The 25846-nt window shown below is 39.6% G+C and overlaps 2 protein-coding genes across 3 annotated transcripts in view; one reads left to right on the top strand and one right to left on the bottom strand.

The window, feature by feature from the left end:
• Positions 1 to 11718, top strand: part of LOC141011737 (focal adhesion kinase 1-like) — a 66472-nt gene extending 54754 nt beyond the window's left edge. For both annotated transcript variants that reach the window (XM_073484999.1, XM_073485000.1), the window contains 7 exons: positions 1733 to 1795; positions 4704 to 4743; positions 5755 to 5858; positions 7733 to 7888; positions 8414 to 8494; positions 8599 to 8684; positions 9606 to 11718. In XM_073484999.1, the coding sequence (XP_073341100.1) occupies positions 1733 to 1795; positions 4704 to 4743; positions 5755 to 5858; positions 7733 to 7888; positions 8414 to 8494; positions 8599 to 8684; positions 9606 to 9732 (657 nt within the window). In that variant the 3' untranslated portion in view covers positions 9733 to 11718. The remainder of the gene's footprint in view (positions 1 to 1732; positions 1796 to 4703; positions 4744 to 5754; positions 5859 to 7732; positions 7889 to 8413; positions 8495 to 8598; positions 8685 to 9605) is intronic.
• Positions 11719 to 18120: 6402 nt separating this feature from the next.
• LOC141012419 (lipid scramblase CLPTM1L-like) lies at positions 18121 to 24305 on the bottom strand. The gene is made up of 17 exons (XM_073485895.1): positions 24105 to 24305; positions 23311 to 23402; positions 22972 to 23149; positions 22741 to 22853; positions 22237 to 22315; positions 22028 to 22145; positions 21692 to 21786; positions 21501 to 21585; positions 21236 to 21336; positions 21105 to 21158; positions 20932 to 20982; positions 20760 to 20842; positions 20390 to 20424; positions 18948 to 19003; positions 18786 to 18830; positions 18504 to 18637; positions 18121 to 18199 (listed from the first exon to the last, which is right to left on the bottom strand). The coding sequence occupies exons 1-17, from the start codon at positions 24303 to 24305 to the stop codon at positions 18133 to 18135; spliced, it is 1587 nt and encodes a 528-aa protein (XP_073341996.1). The 3' UTR covers positions 18121 to 18132.
• Between the last annotated feature and the right edge of the window lie 1541 nt (positions 24306 to 25846).

Raw genomic sequence — 25846 nt, forward strand, 5'->3', positions numbered from 1 at the left:
TTCCAGTAAAACTCACACGTTTAAAGATAAATAAACGCACAAACACAATAATGTGTTTGTTATTGTTGAGTATGAAAAGTGTTACTTCTGATGGACAGAACCTCTACCATAAAAAGCGGAGGAGGAGGAGGAGGAGGAGGAGGAGGAGGAGGAGGAGGAGGAGGAGGAGGAGGAGGAGGAGGAGGAGGAACGCTTTATGTAGGATGCATATTTCTGTGAACACTGATTGAAGGTGCTGTTTGGGGTTTTTGCTCAAGAATTTTATTATGCGTGCACATGTGTGTGTGTGTGCGTGTTCCTCTGTGTGTGTGTGTTTTTGTGAGTTTCTAGGCAGGTGTGGCCTGTGCGAATTCCAGGCTAATGATAGGCTTAGAGAATCTGACAGCCCAGTCAACAGACTGTCTTTGACCCACAACCACTAACTGACAACACACAAGATTACTGAAAAGCTGGGGAGGCGCATATACGTGTGTGTGTGTGTGTGTGTGTGTGTGTGTGTGTGTGTGTGTGTGTGTGTGTGTGTGTGTGTGTGTGTGTGTGTGTGTGTGTGTGTGTGTGTGTGTGTGTGTGTGCTGGTGGGTTTTTATAAGACTGTCACTTCAGGGAGGGGCAGGAGAGGGAGGAGAAAGGAAGAATGGTTTGGGAAAGAAGGGTAGACATGCTCGCTACACTGACGGTTCGTTAGTAGCAGCTCCCTCCCTCCTCCTCCTCCTCCTCCTCCACTCCTTCCCTCTCTCTCTGTGCGTCAGAGTCAGATATAAGTGTGCTGGAGGCAGGAAGCTGGAGTTGAATCTGAATTCTTGTCTTGATGAAACTGCTGGCACGGATGAGGATATGGGTTTGTAGGCAGACAGACAGGAAAACACTTAGACAGAGGTAAAGAGAGAGATACAGTAAGATCAGAACCAGATAGCATCACAGACATAACACCTCAAACAACTCGGACACAAACATTTCATCTCACAAGTTTGATGAACTCAATGGCAATGCTGGTCTTCAAGTCCTGTCTTGGAAAACTGGTAGGCAAGAGCTTTTTGTGTGTAGAGGTTTTCGGTTGTGGTTTTATTGCAGCTTTGTTTGTGGGCAGCAGTGCACTTTGGGGTCAAGTGTCAATCTGAAAAGTTGTGCTCAAGTTGGAAAAGTCCTGCAGTCCTGTTTTTTATTTGAAATCTCATGCTGAGATACTGGTTGGATGCATTGGTTAATGAGTTCTTATTAGTTTGAGCCTCACTGCTATGATTCCATCATTCATTTCTTCATTCTCATATTCATTGTAGGACTGGAGATAAAACCTGGATTGGGAGTTTAGATCACAGTAAAAACTGTTATTAACCTACAAAATATAGAGTACTAATTCTCATTCATTACTAAAATGGCTGTATATGGTAAAAATCTTAATCTAATCAGTAAATCTACTGGTTGAAGTAACTGAGTTTGCACCACATAATACAAAGTCTGTCTGACAACAGCATGGGATATATTGTAGTTTGTAGTAGTATTGTTGTTTGAGTTTATCCTTGGAATCAAAAAGTCCCAAACAGAAAATCAATGAGACTCACTGTTCATTGGAAAAACAATCAGAATAATTTTGCATAACTGAACTAGAAGTTTTGTCTCTGTGAATCTCTTACTGGCAGTGTTTTTAGAGTGAAACCAGCTGAATATCAACTTAACTACTGTCGATGGGTTGATTTATGGACGTATAATTATATGTGTATTTGTGTGTGTTTAGAAGCCCGACTCTAGAAGTTCTAGAGGGAGTCTGGACAGAGAAGATGGAGGACTCCAAGCACCGGTAAGTTGTTGTTTCATGTTTTTTCTGTCTCTATCCATCTCACTGTTAGTTGGTGTTATTGCTGAACGGAGCAGGACAATCCAAGGTTTTTGTTTTTGGTGACGGTTCATGTGTCCTGAACGATTTTAATGTCCTGGACAAATGAGAAAAATACCAGTCAAACGTTAACTGTGTTTATTGAGCTTAAAAACAATTCACAGAGGGCACTGATGCATCACCAACCCTGCGTCAGTATTTGACAACCTGTAAATGAGACTCAACAATTAACAATCTTTCTCCAGATTGGCTTCCTTCTCATTAAATATAATTCAAATTCTGCTTAGAGGTAATTATTTTCACTGGAGACATTTAAATGTGTCTGACTCACACAGATTTTCCCAGTAGAAAGATGGTAATTATGAGATAACAGGAACCCTGAGACAATCACAGTGGTACACGGGTTAAACTGTCCTGGACAAACTGCACTTCACATCACCTCTTCACAGTCAAAATAATGACCGTTTGTCACTCCCAGCACATAAAAGTTATTTTTCTGTACTGTTTGTGTTTTTAAGAGAGGAGGTCGCTGATCAAGTCAAATGTTGAGGGAAGTTCACATTCTGGTTATGCAATTGGCTGCAGTGTGTGTTTGTTTTTATTGGAGCTGAGGGGATTGATCCAGGGACAGGAAGTGACCTGTTGGGGGTGGGGTCAGCAATGAGAGGTCAATGAATTCCCACAACATCACCAGTTATTAATAGAAACACTGTAGCAAGAAAAACCAGAAGCCATCTTTATTCGTTTCACTAAATAACATGTAGTTTACTGTGCTCTACTCAAGTCTGTCCCTCAGTAATTACACACTATTGAGTGTTAAAAGCACCATTAAAGGAAAATATGGGGGAAAATATGGTCTCAAAGAAAGTCTGCAGCCAGGATGTTGAGGCCTTGAGGCTGTTGCTATAACATAATATACAGTGATAATATGCCCTGAACATTAATATGCCACATGTAGAGCTTAAACAATTAGATGAATCAACTTGCATAAGTGACTATTTTGATTTTTGATTAGTTGGATAAGTCATTTTTCAAGTAAAAAGTAGTTACAGTTAATTTCAAACATGAGGATTAGCCTCTTTCTTTTTCTAGTAAATTGAATATTGTTGTGTTTTTCGACTGTTGGCTGACAAAACAAGCCGTTAGAAGCTTCACCTTGAGTTTTAGCATATTGTGATATGCTTCATATACTTTTGACATTTTAGAGACCAAAAATTAATTGTTTAATCAAGAAATCAATCAGCAGATTGATCGATAATGAAAATAATAAAAGGCTGTTTTTTTCTGCTCATATCAGACATTTATGCTGATAATATAGTGATGTTGCTCTAATAGTAGTCATTAGCTGCAGCCATATTCACATGAATACACAGTATGCAAACATGCTACAATAAAAAGCATTCTGACTAGAAACAGAGCCCAAAGGATACTAAAAGACAACAGCCACCCAAGCCACAGTCTGTTCACTGTTCACCTGCTGCGGCAAAAGATACAGAATTAACTGCTGCCGTACCACCAGACTACAGAGCAGCTTCTTCCCTCAGGCTGTGAGACTCCTCAATTCATCCTCCACACTCCACCCTGAAAAGTTTATTTTCTAGTTTTCCGTTTGTATAGTGTTTCGTTAAACGTTTCGTTGTGTTGTATAATGACAAATTCATCTTGAATCTTAAATGTCAGTGTTTGTGGAAGAAGACATAATTTCTTGGCTCTCACATCTGTGATCACTTAAGAGAGTTACCCACATTGTTTTTTAAACTGAGCACTGTGGTGTAACTCTGAAATGATTTGCCCAGAGACAGATGCACGCTTTCACTTAGCAAACAACAGTGATTATACGCTGTCAACACCTCCAACATATTTTAACATAGCTAGTATTGAAAGGTAACTTAATCACTTCTCCTTCCTGTTTCTTGTTGTTTCCTAGAAACTGGAGTCATCGTGTTTCTCTTGATTCTGTGGTAAAGTTACTAAATGATGTTGTCGATTAGGGCTTTAGTGTAACTCTATCCCAAAAAATCTCAAGAGCTGATTAAGGTTTTATGTTGATGTCTGTCATGTTCCTGATGCCTGCAGCAGTAAGTTGTTGTAGCAGTCAGAAGTTGCCATGGGCCAGATATTTCTGTCTCTGTAATTCATCTCTCTGCTTGTCCTGCTCCTCCCATTTGAATGGCTGTGGTTTGTGGTGGGAAAATCTCCCTCATTTGTGTGTGCGTGTGTTTGCGTACGTGCGTGTGTGTGTGTGTGTGCGTGTGTGCGTGTGTGCGTGTGCACGTGTGTGTGTGTGTGTGTGTGTAAAATGCTGTAGTAGGGTATTTTTGGGTGTTGGTGGTTGTCAGACCACAACACTCTGATGGCACAGAGGCTTTGGGAGCTCTCTGTACTGTTTTCTCACACAGAAAAAAACAACAAAGATTCAGTAATAACACAGCAAAGTAAATATGTAACATGGCTGGCACCACTAGAGACTTTTGTGGCATCATTTTATTCTCGACAGCATCAAATCAAAAAGACATGCTGCAGTATTTTTTTTTTCTGGTTTCAAAAAGGGTAGCGCTAACAAAGGAAACCCATTTTTTGTCATCCAAGTGCAGCCAGACAGAATATTTTAGCTAACACAAGAAACACAGACCACACACACCACTGAAAACACAAAGAGCTCCTCAACTGGAAACGACAGTGTGTTTTATAAGAACAAATTGAGACGCGGTGTCGTGTGACAAGAAAATTAAATTGGACTCCCTAAATGTTTCAGAACCAGCTGGTGGTTTTCGCCTGTGAAGTTTTAATTTCCTGTGGAGCTTCTTATTATGTGTGTGACCGAACACATGCTAACCCAATGCTTTGTTGTTATGTTTGTTTGTTTGTGCAGACAGGAAACCAGCACATATACCAACCCGTTGGCAAACCAGGTAATACACAAGCCTCTAACCATCTGTAATTGCAGCCACACAACCACTTTTGTTTTTTTCTCACTTCCTCTCTCTGTCTCTTAATCTCCCAAAGTATGTAGTTCACACATATAGCATAGCTCTGTTTAGCTCTTATACACCATCTGTATACAGATTCTGTATCTCCCAATACCAGCAGATAGTCTGTGTCAGTGTCTGAGTTCACAGTCTGTTGCCACAATATGACAGATGTGACTGTGAACTGTGCAGCCCTTTTGGCCAGCTAGCGAGCACCCTCAAGGCAGGCGAATACGAAGAAAACATTCATCTTAAAATAGCTTTACAGTTGTGATTGAGATTGTAAAGGACGTTTTTTATTTCTTTATTTAAGGAACTGGTTTTTTTTCCCCCACTGCACTCAAAACTATTTTTCTATTCTGTTTTCATCATGGACGTGAAATGTCGTTGTGTTTTGACCCTCAAGGCCACCGAACAATCCATGGAGAAGTAATTGCCATGAGTTTTTGATAATTAAGTAGTTGTTTCAGATGTTTAATAAGCAAATACACCAAACATTTTTAGGTCCCAGCTTCTCATATGTGGGGATCTTCTGCATATCTTTGTTTTATGTTTTATTTGACTGTTGAACAGACAAAACAAGACTTTTATGACATCACCTTTTTTATTTTTTCATAGACTAAACGATTACTGGTCATAATGTTCTGAACAAAGTTTAAACAAAATGTGATGAAAGTGCTCTTCGGTAAGAGCAAAACAAAAGATTCAAGATTCACTCTTTTGGCAGAAAGGTTAAAAAGCCTTTATCCAGTTGGGAGAACTTAGTTGGGATTTCATGCTGAAATTCTTCAAAAAAAAACTAAAGAAAAAACATTGACAGTGCATGTCTAATTCAAGCTGAGCTGCTGAGCAGCTACTGATGAACAGACAAGTACAATCTGTCCAGATCTTGTATGAGATTGTAAAACTGTAAGATAAATCTTTTTTTTTACTTTTATTTGTTGTTTCCTGCAGAGCACGCAGCTCCCCCAAAGAAACCCCCTCGACCCGGGGCCCAGAGCCAAGTGGGCAGTCTGGCCTGTCTAAATACTGGAGACAGCTACAATGATGGAGTCAAGGTACACACACACACAGTAGCACACACAAAAACCCAAAACAAAAATACTCACACACAAACATGCATAAAGACATACTAATAAAAAAGAACTGAGAATATAAAGAAAGAACCTATAAGAAATAACAAAGATTTACCATTTATAGGTTGCATGTTTCTTCATACTTAAAGCGTTAATATTTTCTTCTTTTCCTTTGGCTGCTCCCTCCCTCCCTCCTCCCCTCCTCCTGCACTTTGCCTTACTGTTGATCCCCAGCCCTGGCGGGTAAGCAGCACACTGTCTGTGTGTGTTTACTGTGCGTCTTGTCTACGACTTGATCACGCGTCCATTCATGTGGTCATGACCGTCCGTCACTTGTTTGAGTTTTCTGTCCAACAAATTAAATCATCTGCAGTGTTCTCATATAAACATACACACTCATTTAGTTCATCCTGCAGTTCCCTTTGTTGTGTAGACACCAGTCAGGTTTTTTGTTGCTGTCATTTTCCTTCCAAACTAACAAATCAGATCTACGTAGTTGTGTTAGTTCTTACAATAGCAGTATTTAATCCTCTATCCCACTTGAGATTCTTCAGAATTATTTACCTTTAATCACGCACGCTTAAAACTAAATATGCACTAATCATGTAGTTCTTTAAGGCTTAGGTGTAGGCTAGGAGGTTTATCTTTATCTTTTGGATATGATCAGAGAATGATAATACATCTGATAAATAGAAGAGGTGCCTCTTCTGTTGCTCTATGTAAAGTTTCTTCCTTTTTATTCCCATTTTTCTGGAAATTTTTCTTAGTCTTAATGATGGAGGGTGTCCTACAACCCTTTCCCCTTTTGAGCCAAATTTGTGATTTTTAATTGTTGACTTGTTAATACAAACTCAATTGACTTCCTTTTAGTATTTTCCATGTCAAACACATTCTTGCTGCAGTCTTAAAATCATTACAGTAGGATCAGCTAGTTTTGCTTTTGTTTTTTTTAGACAAATATTTGATGCAGTAGCCGCAGGGCATAACATACAATGTAACGTACAATGTTGAGATTGAGCATTTTGACTGACGACGATAAAAATATCTCAAAAATATATGTGGTTAGGTACACAGGATTGCATTTTGTAGTGCTGAAAGACTGATTTAGTTGCAGAAATGGATTTAGAGAAGGCAAATAAAAGTGTTCAGGGCCAAGGGAGGTCCGCTTAACATAAGAGAGAATAGAAGATGATGAAAGGACAGAGAGTAAAAAGAGACGGAGTGAGTTGGAAGATTTACTATAGGATGAAAAAAAAGGTCTTATGATAAATCAGTTTTTAACTCAGCTCAGGTTGTGAGTTAAATTGATTAAATCATACCTAGTTGTAGCAGTGTGCCATTGCCATCTAGTGGCCAGAATAGAGAACTACATGTAATATTTTTTGAAGAATATCATAAATCTGATAACCTTCCTACCTTCATTCACTCACTCACTCACTCACTCACTCACTCACTCACTCATTAATGTACTCAATAACCTGCATGACAGTTTGATCTTTGTAGCTCAGCAGTTGTGGCCTCTCTTCTTCTTCTCAAACTATCTAAATATTAATAATCCGTTTTGTGTAAACTTAAATGATTTAACTTTCTGCATCCATCCTCCTGTGCAGAAGGTCCTTGGTTAACAAAGGAATGATTCATGTATGTCACTATAATCGTGCAGGATCTCTACAGTCAACTCTTAACTATAATTACAACAGATGTTTTGATATAAGAAGGCTCATAATTTTCATCAACATCGTCTCACCTTGTTTTCTGTGGATCATTCTCACAGCCCCAGTCCCCCCGCAGACCTGTGGGTCTTTGTGTGTTCACTCAGCCTGTGACTCACTGCTTCTTGTTCTCTCACGGTTCAGCTGCAGCCCCAGGAGATAAGCCCGCCCCCAACCGCCAACCTGGACCGCTCCAACGACAAGGTGTACGAGAACGTGACAGGACTGGTTAAAGCTGTGATCGAGATGTCGAGCAAGATTCAGCCAGCTCCTCCAGAGGAATACGTTCCCATGGTCAAGGTAACAGAGACACATTTATCACAGCTCTCCTCATTAGCTTTTAAAATTAATCAGTGCTTCTCAGAGTTGTATTTGAAAGCATTACAAAGATTAGTGCTTTTCTGTTTATATAGTTGTATATCATCTTCTCTTGATCACTGTGACACACTGTTTTGATTCGATGACACTGTACAACTCTCCAGATGTCTGAATTTTCCTGATGAATAACTTATGATTCATAATATAACCAGACTCTACAGCTCTGACCTTTTAACCTCACTCGACATTGATTTTAATTATTGAAGTCTCCTCAGGAGTCATTTCAGCTTATGTTCTTCTTAATTGTATTGTATTTTTCATTTTCCTTTTCCTTTTTTGTCTTTTCTTCTTTCTATTTGAACTTTTGAAAAAGTCTTCTGTGGACAGGTGTGAATTAGCGTTTCTCTACAAACACTAAATAGGTTGCATCTGGTGCTAGTGCATAATTGTGCATTTTATCTGTTTAGGAAATGTTATTTAGATTCTAATCTCTCGTGTTTTTTTAAGGATGTGGGTCTGGCATTAAGGACGTTATTGGCCACAGTGGATGAGACTCTACCACAACTCCCAGCCAGTACACACAGAGAGGTAATAAGACACACACACACAATCACACAATCATTGTCATTGTCATTTGCGCAAGTGTTGGCTAGTATCACAGGTCTATTTAGTGCCGTGTTTTTCTTCAACAGATTGAGATGGCACAGAAACTCTTGAACTCTGACTTGGCAGAGCTGATTGGAAAGATGAAGTTAGCCCAACAATATGTGATGACCAGGTAGGTTCAAAATTTACCTTCAGAATAGTTTCCATCCTGTGTTTTAGGTTGAAAGGCATCATGACATTTTTATGTAATAGACACCTAACTGCTTTATTTTAGTTGTATTAAAGTTTCTTGTGTTTATTCTTTTAATGGCTGCAGTCAATCACAGGGCTTGTTAATATACCTTTTGATATCACTTAATAAATTCAGTTAAATACTAAAAGATACTAATTAGGCAGTAGTTGTGTTCCCATGGTTGATGGAAACAGCACAATACCCCCCAAAAAAACAAAAAACAGAATTTTGCAAAAATGTTTTTAGCCTCAATTGAAGTGTTTTTGCCTTTTTTAAAGACAATGAATGTGCTTAAAGTATTTTCCAATAATTTCTGACATGACTGATGAGCAAGATGAAGTCGTGTCCACTGTCACTGTCTTACCAAATATTCCCATTCACAAAATAATTCCCACATTCACTTGTAGATGTCCGAGGCGACGTGCCTTGTTTTTCTTCTTTTTTGAGCTTGGCAAACCAACTCCTATTGTCTCTAGTTGGGAACCTCTACTGTTCTACTCAACGTGGCCTATGCCATTATCTTATGACAAAACTATGCTTTGCATAGCCTATAATAATTCTTTCCAAACCAGTTCATGGAAACTTACCTAATTTACATTTCCTTTTTTTGTGTGCAACATTTCAAAAGATTGCATCTTGACAATTCGACGGAAATAGAGCTACTGTTTGGAAAAATGGGAAAACAAAAATAGAAAAAGTAACATTTTCACCGAAGGACATGAGCTGTCTGCCACAGTGGATTTTTTGATGCTATCACAAGGGGGAGCCAAAGTCTGACATTTTGATATTGTCCTACTCATTCATTCATACCCATTTGTACCAATCTCTATGAGTGATGTGTGTATTCCTGCTCTGTCCTAGTCTCCAGCAGGACTACAAGAAACAGATGTTGACAGCGGCTCACGCTCTTGCAGTCGACGCCAAGAACCTGCTTGATGTCATCGACCAATCACGGCTCAAGATGATGGCCCACTCCCGCCCACACTAGCCCCGCCTCAGCTGAGCTGACCAACAGGAGCTGGTCTGGTATTTAGGAGACAGCAGCGTTTGCTGTTAGCAGTGGAGAACTAAAGACTCCTGGATTAATGACGTCAATCGTGATATGTGAGAGCAGCTGGAGAAAACAGCGGCTCTGACACTTTGACAACAGTCCGTGAAGAATCATTAGATGTGGAATCCTGTGTAAGCTGCGGTAGTCAATTCTCCACCACTGTGACTTTCTAACAGAGCAAAAACACTTCCTGAATCAGGGACTTGGCAGCTTCACTCTCTTTGGACTGGAATATAATGTTGAAAGGAGGAAGAGTGATGACTTTGGGTGATGATGGGTCTGAACCTGGAGAACTATCATGGGAGCAATTGGATCTGGACTTGGGTTAGTCTGAGTGGAATACAACTCTCAAGCAAAGCCATCAGAACCTGATTGGACTGCGTTTGATCTGCAACATATCTGCATGAATCTTCACCACGGAAATAGACTTCGCCGTCAGCCGTACATTTGTTGATATCATGTGTTTTTACCCCTCGATGTGAACCTTCTGCTCAGCTGAAATACCTCCACATCACCACGGATTCTTTTGAATGGGCAGATCAAACCAGATGTTTTCAATTCAGTTGGTGGTGCTTCGAGCTGATGCTTCAACAACGGCCACCCACCCCTCCGTCGCTCCTCCTGTTTCTCTTTTCCATCCATTCCCGTCTTCCCTCTGTCTCAGCAGGTTTTATTTATAGACTCAGAAATTGTAGAGGAGACGGAGGAAGAGATGGAAAGAACATGTCAACTGTCCTCCTCTTTCCTCTCTGGTTCACTCACTTTTCTTTCCTTTTCTTCTCACTGTCCTCCTTCCTCAAGTCTTCCTAAGCTCATCTCCGAGCAGGTTTTAAAGACTCCAAATGTGAAGAATCCAACTCTGTCTGGGTGAAACGCTGCAGACAGGAAACTCCCAACTCTCAATTTAGTGTACTCTTTTTATTGGCTGGCTCCATGTTTTTTGTGTTGTTTTCAGCAGTCTTCTTCGTCTGTACTGATATACAATCCCAGCATTGACTCTGATGAGCAAAAATGGAAAAAAAAAAATGTGAGGATTCAGTCTGGATACTTCCTATTTATCGCGAAGGAAGAGGAAGCATCATGTCTCAGACTGGTCACTGAGCTTGACTTTGCCGATTTTTCTGTGAGGACAGTGTCTCCTCTTCTCTCCCCTCGCCTACAGGTCCAATATCGTTCAGTTGTTCTTGTGTAAGACTGGTGTCACACCTTTAACTGTCCCCTCACCCACCAGTGTCACAAAGTGAATTTCCCCGGGGACACAAACGAAACCTCACAACTGGAACCTTTGTGCTTTGAGTCCCAGTTTCTGTCAGGTGTAACTCTTTAAAGATGTCCCTTGTAACAACAGGGAAACAAACACACATGAAATGTGGAGCCACACGACTGGAACTTGTCTTGCGGACACAAAACACTGAACTGAAATACAGCTGATCACACGTGTCTTTGTTAATACTGACCCCACATGGAGTATGACATACTGCTATATGAAACATACTGGTGACTGTACTGGTATAGCATGATATACTGGTATGGAGAAGAGCATATTTGCACAGCACCAAAAAAAAAAATCTTAACTTTTTTTTTTTTTTTTAACCCTATTTCACCCAGATTGGTTTTTCATGTTTAGCCAGCAATGACACTATCAAATATCAGATATCTGGGTTTAATAGGGATGAAAAATAAAAAAAATAAAAAACTGTAAAAAAACAAAACAACCAAACAATCTATTTTATCTCCTTGTTGTTGCGTAAATCTGCTCATGTTGGTATATTGTAAGCTATACTGGTGTGTATCACTGGTGAATTGTACAGAACTCGTACTAGTAAACACTGGTTTTTATTTTGTCTTCTGGGCTAAATCAGCCATCTTGTCAAATAGGAGGAAAAAAAAACCCAATGAAATAAAATAATGACAAAATGGAAATCTGACTGTCCACATTCTTACACATGATAGAGGTTTATTTAAAAGATCTACATTTCAGGTTTTATATCTCCATCTTTTAACTGATTATGAAACAGTCTCCGTTTAATACTGATGACTCTATGTGACCTTCATAAGCAAACAAGACCATCAGAGTGAAGATTGGCTATTTCTGTGGTTATAATATTTATTCCTGATGCCTTTCACTGCGTCAGATTGTGACTTATTAGGGATGGATAAGTAGGGAGCTCTGGGAGGGACATGGGGGGGGTAAAAAAAAAATCCAGGTGGAAAAGAAAATGTACTTTTGCAAGATCTTGCAAAAAAACTTTGTCTCTCCACGTCTCTTCCATGAGTCCGTGCTTTTCACATTCCTGACATGTCAAAGGACATATTAAGTGCAAGAACAATGCTGAAAACCTGTATTGAGTATCAAAGCCATAATTTCACATAGAAATTAACATTCACATACAACAGCCACATTTAAAGAATAATCTACAACTGATTTACAGTCTATACATGATGCATTATATTACATTCTATCAGACACTTTTCTATACAGATCAGCAGTGTATAACTTAGCTATTGACAGCACTGATTTGATCTCAGTGTGACAGCAGGAAAACGACACCCCCAGTCAAAAGCAGCAGTGTGTATGTGTGTATTTTAATGGACTCGGCTCCACTGAAGTTACACAAGTTAAAGCTGTTGCAGCAGTTGACGATGTTTCCATTTCCGTTTGCGTCGACTGAGGCACTCGAGGCGGCTCCGGTGCACGTGGCCATGCTGGCACACTGCTTCACTATGGCTGTCGTGGCGCCTAAACAACACACACACACACACACACACACACACACACACACACACACACACACACACACACACACACACACACACACACACACACAGAGAGAGAGAGAGAGAGACACAGCATGGTATTGAAGATATTTTGGACAAAATAGTTCTTCCCATATTTTTAGAGGATGCTCAGTGCTTTAGTTCAAGTAATATCTGAGCCCACTGCTTTTAAATTCAGTGCCTTGTCAACACAGGTATACTGAGGCCTACTTAGAGCCTGTCTTCTTTATATTCTTGACCAGGGTTCAGATGTTGTGTTTCTTTGTTACCTAAAATGTCGACAGTAGTCATGCAGGTGTCCAGCGGCGCCTGACACACCTGACTGTTATTGTTGCATATTTCATTGGTGGGAGAAGAACTGCAGACATAGCACTCCAACGACAGCACTGCAGGCACAAGAAACAAGGTAAAAATAGAGACACAAGTCAGATTTTTTTTAAAAATAAGAGATGCCACAAACAAGGTGCCCATTGATTGAAAAAAAAAAAAAAACACTGGGTCATGTTCAGAGGCTTTAACCAAGAGAAACAATATCTAGACTGACATTTTGGGATATTTATCTCATCAGTATTTTTACATTTTTGACATTTTAATATCAAGTTGACCTGAGCTGCTACGATGATATGATTAGTTGTCAACTATTAAATTATAGAGAAAATAATAGTTGCAGCCCTAAAATTGATGGTTTAGTTGGTTATCGGTGGTAAAGTGCATGCTTCGCCTCATCATAGAAAGGGTCAGGGAAAATCCTCTTTATTTTTTTCACTTACTCACTTGTTTTAGTTCATGGTGTCTTCTCCTCACAATTGTCTTGGATTTAGAATGTTCATATACTTGATGCGGAGAAGGGGAGAATCTTAATGAAGTCAGGACTAACCCCTCACTGAGGTAAAGTTTGAAAATCATATAAGACTAAAGTAGAATTGACTTGACTCTAATGGGATCTGACAGTCTTTTCTGGGTTTGTGACAGGAATCCAGAGAATGGAGGCAGTGCCTTCACGGGGTTGTTCCTTATCTAACACTGGAAGCATTCAGAATCAAGATCTGTCTCCTGATCGTCTGCGTGTGCATTAAAACAAACCAACGAAGCCTTAAATTAAAACGTATGTTTGAACCTCTGCAGACTTAGTTTCAGTCTGACTATAAAGGAAGGAAATTACAGAACTGCAGAAACCTTTATGATAAACTATAAAGTCTCATCAAAAATTCCCTAAAATAGACTGACAGCTACTCCCAAAGACTGTATTGTCAAAACTTGTCAGGCTTGCTTTTATAATTGTACTATTATTAAGTATTGAAAAGGACACTGCATTCTGTTCCTCCCAGTCACAGTTTATTGTTCTGCAGTAAACACATGCACACCTAACGTTTGTCTACGCACCATAATGGCGTTAATTAGACGAGAGCAACCCGAGGAGAACAAAATAACACACTGTATACGCTGAAGGCCAAAAACTTTAAGGCTATCATTAAAACATCTCTTCTTTTTTATCCAGTGCACAAAGTCATAAATCTTCAACAAAACCTTGATGTTAGTTACACCCTTCTTGTATTACTAAGTTTCCTCTGGAGCCACTGAAACAAACGGTAAATACATTTAAGGTCTTTAAAACATGTCTAAACCTCTGGCACACGTTCAAAATCAAGATAAAGAAAGAGCAGTCCTCCACAGTGAAAAATATGCACTGATAGATAAAATTCTAGCAACACAGCCATCCGAATAATAAAACCTCTTAATCTCTTGAATTATACACTGCAACTTTTTTTACAGGCCTTTAAACAAACAAAGAGAAAGAGCTGCTGATACATGGACCAGCTGTTTGTAAGACCGAACATTTTAGATGTACTTTAACGGCAAGGTGAGAACAAAAACAGCTCATCACCCTTCTAGAAGTCCGACAGTTCAAGAATAAAGGACAACTCAACCAAAAATGATACTTAAAAAAAGTTACACATTGCATCTTTAAGTGATTTTACCCTGCCTGTGTATAAAAGCTCCTGACACTTTGACCCACAGTTCGACATTGACTTTACAAACCTGGAGAGACGAGGAGGGAGAGGAGAGCGACGAGGCTGAGCAGCATCTTCCTGACAGGTGTCTGTCTCTTGCCACCTGAACCTGGTGTGTCCGGCTCTGCGTGTGAGCGTGTGTGGTTCCTGTTGTTTGTTTTATAGAAGCAGCAGTTCCACCCACATCATCGTCCATCATCATGTCATCTCACTGAAAGCATCTCATACATGTTGTCCTGCATGTGTGTGTATGTGTGTACAGGACATTCCTAGATCTCACCAGGGTTTCACTGATACTTGTCCTATATTTATCTTCTGTCAATCACAGATACAATATGGCTATTGAGTGGAAGCAGTGTCTCTCTGCAGCCTGATGGAGAAAGAATTATATCATGACTTTCAGTGTGTTCAGCTCAACCTGTGCTGCAGGACTTCTCCAAGCGATTCCTTTCTTTAGCTGAGAGGTAACCCCCATTTCTGTCCAACAACGACCTCTATGAAAACATATAGTAGGAGAAAGGGCTGAAATAAGAAAAACAGGATTAAAGTGTCGACATTAAAGCAACTATAGTTTGTATTTTTATAATAATGTATCAAATGACAATATGAAGCTCTGCAGAAGCCTGATAATGAGCCATCCATTTGAATCAGGCAGGGTGGAGCAGGGAAACATCTCAAACATGCAGAACCAGCACTGAAAAACACTGATCTAGGGCTATCTGAGGGAAATGGTAAAAACGTCACAAAAACCTTAAATACTTAATAAACATTATATTGTTTTTCTAAAAACGTAATTCCTTATCAACCAAAATAAATGAGCCACACTGTGACTGTTGAGATTTCAAGGCTTTAGGTTGTTAACATTTTGTAAATGTCAGTGTGATTTTGAATGAAGTTTGGTTTCACTTTGTCTCTTAATAGCGTTGTTTGGGGAACCAGTGTAAATGCTGATGGTTTCATTATTCTTATACATTATATTGTGCAGTCAAAATATACTTTATAATGGCACGTCGGAGCAACAAACTTGTCTATTGCCAGTTTAATTTTAAACTATATATTCATCAGGTCAATAATAGGCAAGTGTTTGGTCACCAGCCTGTCAACTTAAAGGGTGTTCATATGTTTATGGTGTTTACAACCTGGTTACAGGTTTAAAAATGTACTAACCTTTTTAAACAAATGTATTAACATTTTACTTTGGCTGCAAATCATTTGGGCAAATAATGAGCCACAGACATAAATAACAAATCTTAGGTTCTAATGTGTTAGTCAGTGAAGATTGCATTAAAACCAAATGTTTAGCCATGCTGCATCACTCAGACTAAATTATGGACAGATTTTGTCTCCTGCCTTCCACCTGCTCCTGAAAACAATAAAGCTGCACAAATGAGGTCCTGAAAAGGCAAAAACTTAACTGACAAACATCATCAAACCACCTCTGACTAACGTCGCCTGTGATCCCAGTCACTCAATAATAACAAATTTTAAAAAAACAGCATTTATGTAATTAACCTTTCACTAGATTAATATTTAGATTTTTTTTAAATATCTCAGACTGGAACTCACGTCATCCTCATATCTGTCACATCACAGCTGTCCAGCATTAACGCAGGAATGCACCGCTACACACCCAGCACGCACACACACAGCACACACATGCACAAACACACCCTTTTTTTTCCATTCAACATGAATTTCCTGACGGCAAATCTGAACACACACACACAGACACACACATTATCAGAAACCAGTCAAGCCATAATTACCAGTCTGCTGTCTGTGTTGGTTTCTCTGTTGATTGCACGTGTTGATAGACACACACACACACACACACACACACGTACTGTCCATGTACAACAATCCATACACACAGCAGCTGATTTATTCGAATTTGAATAAACCTTTATTTCATATTGTAAAAAAAAATAACAAGCAGAGGGTGCATTGCCAAATCAATGAAACTGAAAAATTTAAATAATTAAAAACTGATTTAAATTCATTAAATTATTCTCCAGCTCAAGCAGTTCAGTCAGCAAAGAAGCAGAAATGATCTCAGAGGTCAGAGTAATACAAGCACAAGCACAGCCTGATAACATTCGGACAGATCAATACCGTGCTGAGTTTAGACCCTCCATATCGATAAATGGTTGTGTGCTGAGCGAAAGGGAACAGACCGATACTGTATACTGTATACCGTGGCTATACTGTATGTTGGAAGTCAAAATGCATTGCAGGGATTTCATAGACACATGCAATCAGGATATCTGCAGTCAGTAACCAAACTGCTGGCGATAGCGCAGTCTGTTTTTTTATGTTAACATTGCAAAGTAAAGTCATTTTAAAATATTTGTACAGTACGTAGATAATGAGATAAGTGTCTCAGACATCAGGAACATTAAGGATGACAAAACTGAAGAAGACTAGCGAACGACATTTTAGACATGAGACTGACATCAAATCTACACATCAGGTAGATCAAACTGGATGAAGGGTAAAAAGTGCTTTATGTTGCTGGTCAGATTACGTCATTGGGGGAAATGTGCAAAATAACTTTCATTGGATAAATTGGTGCAACCACTAAAATGATGTTGTCTTGTGTTTTAACATTTCTGTTTATATAAGCGTAAAGCTTCATATAGTTTCAGGGAAATGCTTTTAACCCTAACCCTAAATTATTCTTTAGGCATTTGATGCTTTTATAAGGGGCAGCCTCAGCGTCAGTAAAATGCTGGAATAAGCAAAAAGTACAGAATGTGATATTTGGTGTCACTTTATAATAACCATCATTAATAAATGGTACATTTCAGATTAATTCAACTTTAGTTAAAAGTTATTTCACTGTTAACAAACAACGAAATGCTTAAAAACCACTTGTACAGGTTTATAAACATCAGCTTTATAATAGCCATCCAAATAATGTTTGGAGATGCACAGTATTTTTCAGCCATTTACAAAATATTATAAACATCAGTTGCAGCTTTACGATAAACAAATGCTTCATTAATGGTTTATAAAGCATTCCATTGTTTGTTAACAGTGAAATAAATATTAACTAAAATTGAATTAACTATAAATTCACTATTTATTTATGATGTTATTATAAAGTGTTACCAAATTGTACAAAAACTATGTAAAATAATTTTTTTTTTCTTAAAGTTAATTATAATGAGACAATCGTGGTTCAATCGTATGACCCAGGACTGTATACGCTAACTTCCCATGTGTGCATAAAAAGCAAAATCAAGCCAAAGCACATCACGACCGGTGATATGATGCTGTTGATATTCTTCTTGAAAGGTAACCACTAGCCAAGCATGACATGTGCAGCAGACAGAGTCTGTATGAGGGACTTCAGTCACTGTGGAAGTAAAGGAGAAGCAAAAGGCTGCAGCACCAGGAGTGTACAGCAGTGAGGAGTCTGCAGCAGGACAGCTCGGCTTGGATCAGTTTGAAGATGCTGTGGCCTGCCTGAGTCTCCATTTCACATCAGTCTTTCTGTGTTGTGCACTAATTTCTGAAAAAGGAAGCAGAAGAATTCGTCTTCTCTTCATTGAGTCTTTAGTTTCTTGCTGTGGGTTCCAGACTCTCGCCTTCGGGCCTTGTGGGCGTAACGCCTGGTAGAGATACGAGATGAAAGCAGGATTGTTTCGTTGTTATTTCACCAACTTTGAGCACAAATCCAGACAGAAGTCATTCAGCTGGATGGTGAATATAAACACTGGTGGATGTTATTGTGCGTCCTTTGTATTTTTCATATATATTTGATAAGAGAAAGTAAAAGAAATAACACAGAAAGTCTGCTACCCAGCAGTTGTGTCCAAATTTGTGCATGTGTTTGGCAGTGTCTGAGTCCTGCAGTGTTTACACGCTCTGTCTAATGTGTATGTTGTGTCGTACTGTGTGTGCGGAGGGTCTCACCTTCGCTGGTAGAGGTAGAGGAAGAAGAGGAGCTCATCTCTGAAGCAGGAGAGCTGATGAGAGGAGGAGAAGGATCCAGAAGAGGAGAAGAGGGAGGCACAGGAGCACAGATCTGAGATCAGCGTGTTCACTCCCTGCAGAGGAGAGGAAGGAGAACTCATAACGAACTCATCAGCGAGAGACTAAAAAGATAAAACTGAATCAAAATGTTGATCTGACAGCAGTAAAACCACTAAGGTAAGTGACCAAGTATGTCACTGTTTGCTGTATATACACACTCACTCTGTACATCAACACTGTCCCCTGCAGGTGGCTCACAGACCTCAGCTGATCCACAGAGAGGGACAGAGAAACACAAAATGTCAGTGTCAGCAGAGACAGCAGAGGACAGCTCATACACACATTTACAATATTTGAATTATTTGCGTCAGTTGCAGGACTGACCTTGTAGTTTATAAAGAGCTGTGGGGCCATAGACAGGAAGCCAAAAGCATACACTCCTAAGAGGAGAAGAGTTAAAGTGTCAATACAGCATGCTAATGACTAATTTTAAAGTAAAGGGCTCCAGTTAAAGGGCCAGTGTGAAGGATTTAGGAGGATCTATTGGCAGAAATGGAATACAATATTCATAATAATGTTTTCATTAGTGTATAATCACCCCAAACTGAGAATCCTTGTGTTTTCTTCACATTAGAATGAGTATTTAATATCTACAGAGGGAGCCAAGTCGTCTGCCATGTTTTACAGTAGCCCAGAATGGTCAAACCAACAAACCAAACACTGTCTCTAGAGAGGACCTTTAGTGTTTTTGGCAGCCACCACAGGGGAGAACGGAAGCCTTAAAGGGCCATGCATTCATACATTTTATTTCCTCCGTTTTCCCGTGATAACGAGTTAATTTCATTTGTTTTCTCGAGATCTCGAGTTATTATCTCGAAATAACAACTGCCGTTTTCCCGAGATAACGGGATAATTTTCTTGAGATCTCGAGATAACGAAACTTTGTTTTCCCGAGATAACGATACAATTAATTTGAGATCTCGAGATAACGAAACTTTGTTTTCCCGAGGTAACGATATAATTATTTCGAGATCTCGAGATAACGAAACTTTGTTTTCCCGAGATAACGATATAATTAATTTGAGGACTTGAGAAAACAAAACGAAAGTGTAGTATATTAAATCATTGCAGGAAACATCATTCAGTGTAGCAATGTCAGAGGAGCAGGAGCATATCGATCACCGCGTCACATATCTTTTCAATCAAGGCCTGACACAGGCTGAAATAGCATTATGCCTTGCTATTACAGATAATATACACATTAGTGTGCGTAATCTAAAAAGATGGTTAGCAAGGCTTCAGCTATATCGGCGGCGCAATCTAAGTGAGCTTGATGTCGTCGTTAACTACATAGCTGACCAGCTATGAGGTCCCGGGCGTCTCCATAATCTCAGGCCTATCATATCACAGTCATTATCTCGAGATCTCGAATTAATTATATCGTTATCTCGGGAAAACAAAGTTTTGTTATCTCGAGATCTCGAGAAAATTATCCCGTTATCTCGGGAAATGGGCAGTTGTTATTTCGAGATAATAACTCGAGATCTCAAGAAAACAAATGAAATTAACTCTTTATCACGGGAAAACGGAGGAAATAAAATGTATGAATGCATGGCCCTTTAAGGCTTCCATAGGGGAGTGTGAAATGAGGGATATTTCACTGAATGCAATCTGCAACCTCTCCGCTAGAGGTCACTAAATTCTGTACATTTAACCTTTAATGTAATAAGGAAAACTGACAAAAATACAAGTTCACTGAAAAACTCAACAAATTAACCCATGGATCATGTAGATGAACTTGTTTTGTTGGATGTAAGTCGACTCACCCGTCACCAGACTGTTGATCAACCAGGAATAGTAACTGTCAAAAAACACAATTCATTGTTAATATAATAATATATATTAATATAATATAGTAATCAGAAGTGTATATTTAGTGCATGTTCTAGCTTTCTAATGTATGTTAAGTAGCTGCTGAGTCTGTAGTGTATTAGAATAGATTTTAAAATCAAAAACAACTTTTTTATTCAAGAAACATTCAGACCTGGTTTAAATCTGATGGCTTAATACTTAAGTACAGCAGGCGGAGAGGAACCAACATGGTAACCATTTAATAATTATACAAGTAGTGTGGGTAATTTGGCAACATTTCCACTATTTGTCAAAGCAGAAAATGAAATAAAGTGATCAGCTCACTTCTTTTGGCGTAAGTAGGCCAGTGAGAAAATAGCTCCACTGATACACAGAGGATAGACCAAGTAGGACAAGTATCTTGACGCCTGGAGGAGAAAAACACAAAATATTGAGGCAGAATATAAAATCAGAACTCTAACAACAACAGAAAAAAAAGATTTAAACCTACTGGTACCTGTGTATCATACTCCACGGTTTTTCTTTCTTCCTCATCCAGCTTTTTTACCTACACAGTGACAGAGGAGGTCTTAGGTTAGATGCATCATGGCTGCATCACATGTTTCTATTCAATCAAATTAAATCGTTTTACACATGTGAGAGCAGAAGGCTAAATGGCAGCATACTCACGTGGAGTTTGGAGCTTTTCAACTGGATGTTAAACACTTTAAACACCTTCCATACCTGCCGGGATGACAGATTAGTTTTGTATAGTTTGTCTGTTTTAATCTTTATTTGAGGGGACCGATTATGCTACATACCTCGACACACGCTCCCAGTCCAACAGGAAGCAGCACCAGCAGACTGGTCTCCTCTAGCAGATGGAGGAAAATCAGCAAAGTGCTCAGACTACGCCACAGAACTACAGACAGAGAGGGGAGAGGCAGAGGCTAATTTGAACCATTTATGGCAAAAGCTATAATTTAATGTCTTTCATAACTGCTGGAAAGCCCTGTGCGACTGCGCCTGTAGTATTGCAAACTAGTTTAAAAAGTCAAGCTTTATGTAATGTGATGATTTTCTCACCAGACTTCCTGGACATTCCCACCATGCTCTTCTTTTTTCTCCACGAGCTGATGTCGTTTTTAAGAGCCAAGAACTCACAGATGAGCTGAAGAAAGACAGAGAAGGAAAAACAAAAATTGAATTTTACAATGCTTCATTTCCAATATGTCTGAGTTGTCACGATCTTTTCTGATTATCTTTTATAATCTTACTTGCAGAGCTGTGATGAGCGCAGTCAGCACTAACAGGTAGAGGTTGGAGTCCACCAAAGTTTCTTTAATCTCGTCTACGTTCTCCTCTGTGAAGCCTGGATAAACACACATGTTGTTTAGGTCCCCTCACTATGTGGTATGCAAAGTTGTTTAGGGTTTTACCAGGTCTAAAAAACTGCAACACATTATGAAAAAATGTCTCTGGGACTCATCATTTGGCCTCAGAACTTTTAAAAAGACTTGAGAGTACACCAAAATGTTGCAGACTACAGACCACCTGTCTTTTAAAATCATAACTCTCCAAATCATTACATATCTGTTATCTTATTAGCTCACCAAACTGTCGCAGGGAATAAACCACGTCCTGTAGATGTACCCAGAACCTGAACCCCCTTAAAGAGATTCCCTCGTAGGACACAGTCAGAGGGAGCTGAACGGTGCTGCTGCTGATCTCCTTTGAGCGTATGGATAAATAGATAGATTGAAGGTCAGAGTCATTGCAGTCAAAACGCAATCATTAGATAAAGTGTGTGAAACGGTCCTACCATGAGGTCTCTGACTCTGAAGTTGAGCTCGTTAACCAGCAGCAGAGGGAGGTAGATCATCTGTCGGCCGTCCTGAGAGCTTCAAGGAGACACAGGAAGAAAGTCTCATTAAACACAATAAAACGTCCTTTTTTTTTACAGCCTGGTGGAGCTGCAAGGAGAGCATAAACAAATTATACTTACTGAGTGTACATTAGATTTTTCTAACCGCTGATAAACAGTCAGTTTTTTTAATGTCTACTGTTTATTGCATCAAAAGATCATCTTTTCCCTTTCCTTCTGTGTGTTGTATAGGTTCTTTTGATAAAAAGTCCAAAGTCTGCACCAACAGAAAAAAACTGCATTAAAAATGTCAGTATGAAATGTGAGTGTATGTTGGATATTCTCACAAACAGCCACTCAAGCGCTGGAGTGAACTGATAAGAAGCAGCAATAAAGCAGCAGTCAGCAGCAGCCCTCTCTCTGATCTCCTGTCTTTGACCTCCACAGCTCCCTGTGACTTACACTCTCATGTAGCGCCGCACATCACTGGGAAGCCCCGCCTTGTTGAAGGTGAAGTCCTCTGACATCATCGTGATTGACAGGTGAGGTCTCCAGTGGGACACAGGACTGGGCCTCTGATGGAGCCACAAAAAGGACTTATTTGCAGCAGGGCCACATGTCTAAATGTGCTGTATAGATGACACGTAGGCTGAAATATGATAGGACTGTGACGGATATTGAATTACATTTTACCTTCTGATTGTCTCTCTGCACCTCAGTGTGTGTGGGAGCGATGTAGGTGGTGAGCTGAGCTGCGTGGTGGACTTCTCTGCTGTCCTCCAGAGGTGAAACACCGACTTTGTGAACATACACGACCGCATACAGAGTGCCGTTAGCCCGGGTCTCCTGCGGCAGAGAGACATTCACCTGCCTAGAAGGAGAGAGAGAGGGAGAGGGGTGTAAGTGAGGAAAAGCAGCCAGTCTCATGGGCAAATCAGCTTTTTTGCTCTCATCAATAAATAGTGATGTTCGTTTTATGGCATACCTAAAAATCTCTACATCTACAATATGTCACCAACATGTCAAACCCACCTCTCATATGTGGAGTGAGGGTCAAATGGGTCTATTTTTACAGCAAGGTTGAGTTGGCTGTTGTCTGGCTCGAGGCAGGTGAAGACACTCAGCTGGATAAAACCGAAAGAGAAGAAAAGAAGAGATTCAAAGCAGTCTTTCTATTTTTAGAAAAGCCAGTTACAAAGTGAGAAGCAGCTACAGAAATGAAACAGAAAAACATGACTTTTTGTCAAAAAATATGTACATTATGTTTATTTAAATGACTGAACTGACCTCAAACTACACTTACTTACAATTATAAATGTGTGCTGTGTGTGTTACAAACATGTTTTATCTTTATATTTAAATAAATAACCACAATGCTCATTTAATCTGAATAAACTCAAATGCATGGTTTTAATTGACTGCCTGCTTTGCAAATAACACATGATTTGCTTTAGACTTTATGCTGAGCATTACTGGCTATAACATATTGAGAAGGCAGGGGCAGTGTATCAACTAAATAATCAGACCCATGTAATAGTATCCTACAGAAATGCAGATGAGGTGTCCCTGATTAGTGTATTTTCCAAGAGGACTAAGGCAAGGCAAGGCAAGGCAAGGCAAGGCAAGTTTATTTGTATAGCACAATTCAGACACAAGGCAACTCAAAGTGCTTTACAGGTGCATACAATTACAGTAAAAGCATTTAAAAAAACATTAAAACAAAACATTAAAACAAGTTAAGAAATAAAAAACATTAAAACAAAACATTAAAACAAGTTAAGAAATAGTAAAAAAATAAGGGATCAGAAACAGAGGCCTGTGCTAACCTGTAGTCTGGGTCTTGCTGTCAGGTAGGAGGCGATGCATGTCTCTCCTCTGCCTCCATCGCAGGGTTTGGTGTTGAGGAATCCGTACAGCAGCCACACGGTGTGCAGCATATAAACCACAAAGACTCCGAGCAGCAGCTTAGCGATGGAGCTCCGTTTAGCGCCGCTCTCCGCGGGTTTAGAACAACACGACGGGAACATGGCAGCCACTGTCAACAACGACAAAATAACATTAAAAAAACATGGACGTGGTCTGGTCCGAGGACGGAACTGTTTATGATCGGATACAGCGTCAACACAATAAAATCCCCACGCTTCCTCCGCGCCGCAGCATACTTCCGGTTCTCTGCATCCAGCGGAGGGATGCTGATGCTGATGCTGATGCTGAGTCCACCTGAGCGGCTGCGACTGCACCGACGTCACCAACCCTGAGGCCACATGGAAGCCAGAGCATTGAGCCCATACATGCACATCTTATCATAGTTTGATCCCGCTACAGATGCACTCGAATAATATCCACTACTGGGCTCATGGACGATGGATATTATTTGCAACCTAAGGGATTTACATACAGTCAAAGACTCCAGTATTTTCCCCCTCAGTAGATCTATATCTAAATTGGATTACTTTTAGATAACATAAATAAATAAATAAATAAATAAATAAATAAATAAATAAATAAAGGATCATATTTCTCCATCAGAATTGTATTTGTAGTGTGTGGGTGAGGTGGGCTTTGAAGCACAATTCAGACCTCTATGGTGTGAAATGAAATGTCGATGCTTCTGTAATTCCCTAGTAATCTCCCACAATGCCTCCTGAAAATGGCAGTGTAAGTTGTAGTTTTTCCTCATTTACAATTTTTGTTTACTTTATCTAATGAGTTCTTGATTTCCAAAGGAGTTTTCATGAAAAATTGATAAAACTGGCAGAAAACACATTTGAAACACTACTGAATAAATGAAATAAAACGCTTGAGACTTTCTTATGGACTTTTTAAATATGGAAGCCCCTTTTCACCAAGAAAATACAGTGCTAAAATAAAATATACTTTTAATAATACTTGTATTTAATGTCTGTCATGTATAACTTTTCATAATTCTTTCCTTTTAAATCATTACGGCTTCACCTATGCTAAAAATTTAGGCCAACCTTTAATGTGATCGAGTGATCTTCTCTACTCGGGACGATCTTTGGCAGCCGGTGCTTGTCACCGCGGTGCATCATGGTCCGACGCAGCGTTCTTGCCTGCTGTCCTCCTGTTTGGTAGCACCTTCCATCATGCTAGCCTGAGCAACAACAACCTGTTTTCGGACTAAAAGTACAGCCTGATATGTTGATTCAGGACAGTCTGTGGTTTGCGGCAGGTAACTGAACAATGTCAGTTGCGTCTTCGTTTACTGTCACGACGAAATTTAAACGGATAATTACAACGAGCACAAGCTGTCCCTGATAGCAGCCGCTAAGATAACTAGCACAACATGGAGAGCTGCACAGCACTCTTGAAAACACTGTGAAGAAAGTTAGTAAACAGCCGAGCTAAGGAGCATTATAGTAGACCTGGATAACCAATATTTTCTCATGATTTAACTTTTTTGTACGTGTTTCCTTTCCTACCGTCGCTACTTGAGGATCTGGACTGTTTCCTAGTAAACAAACTGTCAGAAAACTCGAGGATACTGAAGGACCTCTGATGAGATGACCGAAGGATTATACACTCTTTTTATGCCACTAATATATCC

The sequence above is a fragment of the Pagrus major genome, chromosome 17 (assembly GCF_040436345.1).
Source record: "Pagrus major chromosome 17, Pma_NU_1.0".
In the NCBI taxonomy this organism is placed as follows: Eukaryota; Metazoa; Chordata; class Actinopteri; order Spariformes; family Sparidae; genus Pagrus; species Pagrus major.